This window comes from Melampsora larici-populina (assembly GCF_000204055.1).
Source record: "Melampsora larici-populina 98AG31 unplaced genomic scaffold MELLAscaffold_15, whole genome shotgun sequence".
Taxonomy (NCBI): domain Eukaryota; kingdom Fungi; phylum Basidiomycota; class Pucciniomycetes; order Pucciniales; family Melampsoraceae; genus Melampsora; species Melampsora laricis-populina.
The window spans coordinates 50,667-59,933 of NW_006768779.1; the positions used below are offsets into that span (position 1 = coordinate 50,667).

Sequence of the window (9,267 nt, forward strand, 5' to 3'; positions counted from 1 at the left end):
GTCATTGTATTTGATTGTGGTGTCAGCTGAGTGTGATGCCATTGGGTGTTGTACTGATGTGATTTGTAAAGTACCACCCTCACATTCAACAGCAGAGTCACCCATGGTAAAGTATAACTGACAGGTAAAGTCCGCCGACATTGAGGTTTTGGCGGACTTTGAGCCACGAAGCATAATTAAACTCCGCCAAATGGCTCCTTACGGCGGAGTTTTGTGCTGAGGTTGCCTGAAAGTCCGCCAAAATGCACATCTCGGCGGAGTTTTTCATGTTCATCTTCACAGTCCGCCGGAGTGAGTGTGTGGGCGGAGTTCACAGCCTGGGCGTCCCGCTTTTTGAGGCTCCGGGCTCCGGGCACGCCGGCGGGACGCCCTGCCGCTAAAAGGCGTCCCGGCCTCGAGGGCTTGGGGCCGGGGTCTGGTAGCTAGGGCAAATGATGTGAAAGCAGCGGTTGAAGCAAAGGTTGTGAGTATATAAGGAGGGGGGTTTCTAGCGAATGGAATCATCATCCTATCATGAGTTTGATTTGATCAATGTGTGTGTTCTTTCTTTTGTGATCGAGTTCGATTGATGGTTTTAAAAGAGTCTTGAAGTGTTTATTTTCAATCTTGAGGTCTTGTTTGCGTGATTAAGATAAAATAAGTTGTCTTGAAGAGTTTTGTTGAATTTAAATAAGGCTATTGATAGTGTTTGAGCGTGATCTACGGTGTTCTTGATAACTTGCTGAGAGTGTAGTGTTTGAGTTATTGATATTGAAGTCTTGATCGGTTGCTGAGCTGGTGTGAAGACGTTGGTCTTATTATTTTATTATTATTATTTTTTTATTCTGTTATTGGTGTCACGGAGTGTGAAATCTCAAACAACTCGGGGCCAACCCTGAGCACTGGTTCAAATCCCATCCTTTCAACAAATTTGCCAAATTTGAAAATTCCCTTTCTGGAAATTCGACTTTGCCAATTATTCGAAACAATTAAATTGTTATCACTGGGTTGGAGTACCCAAATTTCTGGAGAATCCCCACCGCCGACAAAACCACTTCCCCCCTCTCCAATTGTAAAAGTACACTGCGGACTCAAAATCCAAAAATAGTGAAAAATTGAAATTTGCATAACTTCAGCTATAGACGTTGTGTAGGCGTATACTGTACACCGCCAGGCTCCGCCAGACTTTGCACATCCATCTACGGGATAAACAAAGTTTTGCGGGAAAAATTCGTGAAGATAGAAAGTTGTTAGATTGCTCTGGTTCTTTTCGAACTGCAACAAAAGGTCAAGGGCAGCTTCACCGCACCCGTAGTTTCATCCGCTCTCACAAGTGGTGATTCTTACCCTCTCCGGCTCAGCCTACGCTACACTGCGTAGGAGTTCTACACTGTCTTCTTTCAAGTCTTTCAACAACAAATCTCCCATTTCATTTCTTTGTTTAGAGTAACTTCCCTTCCTAATTTTAACTCCATACATATCATAATGGGCAAGAAGGGACGTGTGGTCAATTGTCCACTTGGTCCTAAATCGACTAAACGTGCACGCCAAACGCCCGCTGCATCTTCTTCTCAGCAACTCGCTGCTACTCTGGCGGAGGTTGAAACGACATCTGCCCTTCAAGCTGCCAAGGTGTTGAATACGGCTCTCGCAGTAAACCAGCAAGTCCAAATCCATCCAAACACAGTTGAAGAAGGACAAGAAGGAGGTGGACCACCATTGAGTGTCAATTTTGATCGGCCTGAGCCCTCCCCAGACGACTCCGAACATTCTTCTATCCCATCATCTCCTATAGTCAATCCTCCTACACCTGCCTTGACAGGTATAAACCTATCATTTAGAGATTATATTCGTGGAGACTATTATAAATCAAAGCAACTAACCAAACTCCGGAACTGGAAAAAGGTGTTGGGCCCGATGTTTGTGACCTACATGTCTCAGTCTAACAAAACTGCGCAATGGGGAAATCATCAAAATTTGAAAGAAGACTTCAACAAAGATTGTGCTTGTGGGGTTGGCAAGCTCAAAACACGATCTGTAGACCTTGTCGACATTATATGTGAGTGTCGGTAGTTAAATCTAAATGACTGATATGACGCTAAAGCCATTGTTTGATTGCGTACTGTAGCTCATGAAAAGAAAGAGATTCGATTTTGCCAATGCACCAGTGATCAAGTCAGATTGATCCGAATGGGCTACATTGGAGGCTCTCCAATCCACCCTCAAACCGCGTTCTCGGTTCGCCTGCTTCGACTTCATCACACAATGTGGAAGCAGTGTACAGTTCGCATGCAAGGTTTTTCATTGGCAATAGACGAGTTTCTTGATGCCTCTAGCCCTCTCATCCTAGTGCCTGGAACCACTCAGGCGAGTTTTAGTTTGCTCTCCTGCTTTGTTGGTGTCGTTGAGGTAGAACACCAGCTGACAAACGATCTACATATGTATATGGATTTGAGCCACATTTATGGCGAAAGACTCTTGCTGCTGCTGTGGATGCGTTTCGACATATGCTGATGATGGAAGACGAGCTATGCGATTTGTCACTCAATCTTTCGGAGCTGGGCAAGTTGGCCGCCAACTGTCCGCGATGCTTTGGTCATCTCCTCGAAAATGACCAACCTGACGAGCCAGACTTTATAATATGTCTGGATGGTAACTTCCAGCATTGAAGACATACCGCCGCAAGTCGTGAGTACAAGGAACAAACAGTATCCTATCCTCCACTGTTCATGAATCCCAATCAAGTGAATGAGTGGGCTCCGGGAGGATCGCGTAAAAGCGTGGTCTTGATGCGCCGGTGAGTTCAGTCTCACTGTTTGACCGTTTGTCGAATATCACTTAAGTTCAGCCCTCTTGTGATAGGACCCATGCACGGCACAGCACACAGCCGCTTCTGATCACCGAGGAGCAGCCACTTGGAAGGGGTGCGACAAGACCGGTCTGATTGGCATGGCATGCCGCCATGACCACATCTTGTGATTTGTGAATGTGGTGCAAAGTGGTGAAAAGTACGTCTTCATCTTTTCATTTCCCACCTTTACTCATTCATACTAACATATCTTCATTACTCAGACAATACTTTGTGCTGGCTCTGCTGGATGAGATTCTAGCTCATATATCGAATGCATCTGAAGTAGATCGCCCAAAATCCCTGGGGATACTGTACGATATCGGTTGTACTCTTGAAAAGAGTATCGAGAATGTGAGTAGCACTTACCTTATTTCTATTTACATAGCTATTCAGATTGATTGAGCCTACCCTCGTTGCTGACACGTGGATGAATTAGAACGAGCTGCTCAAGACCAAGTATCAGGGAGGTCAGCTCAATTTTGGCACAAGTGTATTCCACGCCTATGTGCACAGGTGGTCATGCCAATTGGAGTACAATCCTTGTCTCAACAAGGGCTGGGGTCTCTCAGATGGCAAGGGCCTCGAGCGCAACTGGTCATTCCTGTCTCCATTGGTCATGCCAAATCGATACTCCACCAAACAACATCGACTAGTCAGCTTGTATCTCCGTGCGAAGCATCAAAACACAATTCTACGTGGCAACGCAGGTAAGTGTCCATAGTTTCTTATGATTGACTTCTCACAAAAAGAGCTTAATTTGTGCTACTTTTCCTACTCAACTGTAAATTCAGTTGGTTCCGCCCATAAGAAGCTGAAAGATGCCCAGGCAACTTTTTCTGAAGCAAACAAAAAACTGGATGAGCTTTCGAGAAGCAATCCTCAATATACAGAGGCTTATTTTGATGCCCAATGGAACAGACAGCGGTGCTTGCAGCTGGCTGCTATGGAGGACACCAGTCTTAGCAAGCTGGAAGAGCGGGTGGTTGAGTTGGTGGACATGGAGGAGAACCTCCGAGAGGCACAGTGGGTCACTTCATCTTGATTGTATAGGGCTGGATGCACTAATACATTACCTCCTATTTCAATAGGGCTCAATTAAGACGCTTGAAAACCCGCCGGAGGCAACAAGCCCGAAACCGAGGAAACCATGTAGACCATGAACTGCTGCTCAGTTTGCCAAATTCTATCCTATTGATGGAAGAGGCTATTGAAAGCGTGGTTACAGCATTAGGAAGCGAAGAATTTTCAAACATTCGACAAGCCTCGAGTCAGTTTAGATCACTTATCGTATCTTCAATTTGGTCTATATTGAAAGTTAATCTCATCTTGTTGCAGGTCCAAAGAGCAAGGCACTCATCCAAGTGCGTATGGCAAAGCAAAAGCTTTATGAATCAAAAGTGGGAATCTTGGAGGCGCAAAGGAGATGGGAAAGACAGGGGCAAGGTATGTATTTCGTATCTGATTTCTACTTTCTATTGGTTCTTCTTTTGAAACACGATCTAATGAGTTTTACACATTCTTGATGGGTGGCAGGCACCCGTGCACAACAAAGTCTCAAACAATTCATGAGAAATAAACAGGCGTTGTTCAAACAAAAGTATGATACATTTGTACTGAACATGGACAAATACAACGCAATTCGGCCTGTCAGTGATTTATATTGCCCAACTTTTGAGGAGGCGAAGGCACTTCCCATCGACGACACTTTCTGGAATATGGGGTTCCTCTCACACCCTGATGAGGCTTGGGCAGTTGATGGTGGTACAAAGGAGGGCATCCAAGCCTTCTTACAGAAACAAAGCTCGGCTGAAGAGCTTCGTCGTATCAGTCGGGAAGTGCGGCAGATGATGCTATATGCTCTTGAAACACATAATAAGTTTGAACGTGTTCGTGCTTTGTCAGTTAAAGGTATGATATGTTATTTGCATTCCTATTGAGTTAGTAGTACAGTAGTTTTGAAGCCCAAAATTAACTAAATCGATTTAATGATGTTATAGAATGGGATCCGGCATGTACTGGTAAAGATAGCCCTATTGACTTAGTTCAGCCGGGTGGGCGACACACCAAGGAAGTATGGGTTGAATGCCAATTGGTTTTGAGTACACTACATATAAACTTGCGTCAGTCACACAGTCGCGAGTGGATGGGCTGGAATTCACATATGATCAAATTACCGAGAGACACCAAACAGTACACCAGAACATCAGCTGAATTCGATGATAAGTTGACTGTTGATTGGGGTGATCTTATTGTAAAATGTAAGGCTGACTGGGAGATGAATGTGAACGCACCGTCTCTTGAAGCCGAGCCGCTTGACAAACAAGAGATTCTTGAGCAGATGATGATATTGTGGGGCGAGGAAGAAGAAGAATTTAGATTGCCACTGGATGAGATCGAGGTTGAGGATGAATATAAGGTTGAATATGAGGTTGAACTTGAGTATATTTGAGATTTGTATGTGTTGTCCATTTCAATTAATTGTTTATATAGGTATTTTATGACTTTGATGAGCTGCGACGAGGCGATCTTCTTATTTTTTGGCCTAGTTGTAGTTTGATTTTTGTGTTTCCGAAATGAATTCTTTTTCTCATTCAGCTTGATTGTCGCAAGGCGGGAGATGATGGTCTGGGAATGTTAATGATGAATAATTGGCATAGATAGGTGGGTGTGAACGTGGATCGAGTAAGAGGAGGTGGGGTGATGAGAGGCCCGGCCTTGAAAAATTTGGAGAAGTCAGGATGGATAGGCTCAGACAAGTCTGCGCATGTCCTGCACAGACATGTCTGTGGCTCTCACACGTCTGTGAGGGGACTTGTAGAAAATTGGCTGTGAGTCAGCCGCCAGCAGACACATCTTTGCGGTTTTGCGTCTGGAAGGCGCCCTACGGATAGTATCCGCTGGATGCGTCTTGTTTTTCCTGGGATACTATCCCAGAGGTCTGGTAGACAGAGGTGAGAACGTGTGACGTAGCAGTGGATGAGCCCTCACCCGCCTGGTAGTATTACTAGGTGAAGTTTTCAATAAAATTCACCCAATCTTAGATAAGTTCAAAGACGAACATGTTTATAAACTCCAAAAGATTTAAAACTGATCATCTTAAACAATTTCAAGTATGTAGTAGTATGTATATAAGTAGCAAATGAAACATATATACAAAAAATTGGTTATAATTCATATGAATTTGTGTGATTTTTTGTTATTATTCTCCTTTTTAATCTCTCAATCTAGAAGGTATAAGTTGTTTGATAGCTACTTCTTTAATTGAATATAATTTAAATCCATGTGTGTACTTACAAAGTTATGTTGACTGTTGTTGAAGATCAACATTTTTTTTTTTGAAATTTGAAATTTGAAAATCCAAATTTGAAAATCAAGATTTGAAAATTGAAAATCGAAAATCAAGGTCCATCAGATCAAGTCTACTCAAATCAACCACAGAACCCTCTTATCATCTTCCAAAAAAACACATCTACTCAAATCAAGTCAACCAAAGTCAATCAACTTGAATCAAAAATCAAAATCAAATCAAAAATCAAATCAAATTTATATCAGATCTAACCTTTTCAAAAGGATAAATCAATTTAGATTACTCCTATCATCTTTTAAAACAATCAAATCTACTCAAATCAACTTGGATCAAATCATACATAGTATCATTATCCTTTTCAAAATCAAATCAAATCAATCAACAAGGACTCCTATCAACTTTTTTTAAATCAACTTTTCATCATCATCAACTTTTTTTAAATCAACTTTTCTTTTCATCGTCATCATCATCATCATCATCATCATCATCATCTATTACTTTTCATCAAAAAATTAGAATAAAATAATATGTCTGAGTCATCTTTACTCTCAGAAAACATCAGTGATATAAGTGATCAATTTAGCAACTTTCACTTAAAGGACTATGATTATGAAGTCCCCCTCAATATTTACAAGAGTCCACCTGAGCATCTTAAGCATAAAGATTGGGTTCAAACAGACAATAAACATGATGAATATGTATTCAGAGAAAGTATCAGAACTTTGAGAAAAGCTGAATTTGTGCATCTAGACTATGACCTCTACCACATTTCATACCTACTCTCCGTCAAAAATCAACCAGTCAATCTCAAGACCAGTCTACAAACACTAATTGCCGATTTTCAACCTCCAAATCTGCCACCAACGGTATCCACTAATCAAAGACTTGTTGGAATGGCTGAATATTTACTAGATGTCATTGAGAAATACAAAAAGGAAAAAAATGATAAATTACCTTTTTGCCTTAGATATCCTACCTTGGAATCATTAGAGAAAGTTGTTAATGAGAATGAAAAGAAGATGAAAAGAGTGAAGTATGATCATCCAGTCATCTTTCTTGATGAGGCCAAAAGGACGATTGATATGTTCATTCCACCAGTCAAAGAACATCATATAGTAGTAAGTCATCTCCATAACCTATTTTTTGTTGTTGTACAAAACAGAGACTAACACATTTGTTGTTTTATTTCCCTCCATCCTTTTTAGGAGGGATCCGAGTTAGCCTGCTTGAGAGCGTCCTCTATAATTCCCACCACCAGAGTGTCTAACCCACAAATAGATTTAGATTGTTCCCCGGTTGATCAACATCCAAAATCACCTATACTCCCCTCCAACATCCCTAATCAACCAAGATTTGAAACAAACTCAAGAAAAAAGAAGACTGGAGAAGAAAGAGCAGAGAAAGCGATTGGTCTGAACAAGGACATTAGTCTGAACTTCATTAGAACTGGCCATGGACTGTGTAGTACATTCAATGCTCATGTATTGTGCTATGCCACTGGACAGGTAAGTTTGCTCCTTTCAAGATGTTTCTCCGTATATTTCACCATTAACTTTGATTGAAACAAATCTAATTGACTTTTTCTCCTTTATGAAATCAATTCAAATCAACTTATCTTCATTTTTCAAATCCAATCTAACATTTATCAATTTTTGTCAATCAAAATCAATTCAACTCCAATCTTTTTTAATCAAAACTCATCTTTTTCGAATGGAATTCAACGCTTATCAACCAAATTCAATCAAAACTCATCTTTTTCGAATGGAATTCAATCTTTTTTGAATGGAATTCAATCGTTTTACAATCTTTTTTAATCAAAACTCATCTTTTTCAAATGGAATTTTACGTTTATCAATCTTTTTCAATCAAAACCCATCTTTTTTGAATCAAAATTAATCATAATCATTCTTTTTCGAATTGAATTTTACGTCGATCAATTGAAATCAATCAAAATCAACTCGACATGTTTCAAATGCCTATTTAGGAACCCCGCGATTGGATGGATAAAATACTGCAATTTGACTCTGAAGGACAAGTGATTCAGAAGGAAAGACAAGGTCGTCCAAAAAATAAAAATGAGTGGAATAATGTTCCCTATGGTGAAAATCAACTTCCGAAACATACACATCTTAAAGAATTATATAAGCAACAGGAAATAGCTTCCTTCACAAAACATACTCGATACTGGCACATTTTTAATAAAGTTTTGAACTTTGCCTTTACTCCCAAAGAGTATGATCAAGCCGAGGCATGTATTCGAACTTTTCTGGACAACCAAAACAATCCGGAAGGTTCAAATGCTGCAACCATGACTGGAGTTGCTGATCATCCTAATCCTGCAGTTGGAAGTAAGTTTTTTACTCAGTTTGATAAATTCTTTAAAGCTTCAAAAGATTGATAGTTTTCTCTTTCGCTCTAGATGTCACTGTCAGTTTAAACAGCCAACCCTCTCCTCATCGTGATCCAAAGGATGGTTGTGTTATGGTCTCAGATGTTGTCCATACCAATACAGTCGGTGGTGAATTTTTGATGTATGAAGTTGGGCTTGCTTCAGAGTGTGAAAACGGCAGTCAAATAGTTGGGCAATTCAATATATTATTACTTGGTATTGGGCGAGTGAAGAAGCATCCAAACTTGCCGGACCATCTGACGACAAGACGAACAAGTCTAGCGATATACTCGCATCACAAAATATATGAGATAGCTGCTAGATATTCTGCTCTCCTCAAAAAAATGGACGTGAGTTTATATTTGAGTACTCAAGCCTTCATTGTTTAAATGCTGATTTGACTGCATATCCTGTTAGTCTCACAGCAATCCTTCCTTATGGCTACCTTTGGAAGACGATCAATCTCATTTGACCGACGAGCAGATCAGAGAAAAGGCTATAGAGAGGGTGAACACTCAGTATAAGGTGTTTCAAAAGTTACATCCTGACGATTCAGCCTCAACAAGCAAAGATCTTAATGAGATGGCCAAAGCTGCTAGGGCTCAAGATTCAGTTTTACAAAAAAAGCACAATGCCAGTCAAAAGCAAAAGCAAAAAAAGAGGAAGTGTGCAAAGAAAGAGGCTGCTCAACAAGCCAAGAAAATGAAGTTAGATGAACTGTCAGATTCTTTGGAATTATGA

The 9,267-nt window shown here is 40.7% G+C and overlaps 2 protein-coding genes across 2 annotated transcripts; both read left to right on the forward strand.

Annotated features, from left to right (window-relative positions):
• Nucleotides 1-1,464: 1,464 nt before the first annotated feature.
• MELLADRAFT_105758 (uncharacterized protein) lies at nt 1,465-5,491 on the forward strand (the record flags this gene model as incomplete). The annotated part of the gene is made up of 5 exons (XM_007409118.1): nt 1,465-1,801; nt 3,622-3,853; nt 3,919-4,097; nt 5,134-5,246; nt 5,426-5,491. 5 exons carry the CDS (start codon nt 1,465-1,467, stop codon nt 5,489-5,491), a joined length of 927 nt encoding a protein of 308 aa, XP_007409180.1.
• A 1,173-nt stretch (nt 5,492-6,664) lies between these two features.
• MELLADRAFT_62523 (uncharacterized protein) lies at nt 6,665-9,267 on the forward strand (the record flags this gene model as incomplete). The annotated part of the gene is made up of 5 exons (XM_007409119.1): nt 6,665-7,255; nt 7,343-7,642; nt 8,122-8,485; nt 8,557-8,876; nt 8,944-9,267. The coding sequence occupies 5 exons, from the start codon at nt 6,665-6,667 to the stop codon at nt 9,265-9,267; spliced, it is 1,899 nt and encodes a 632-aa protein (XP_007409181.1).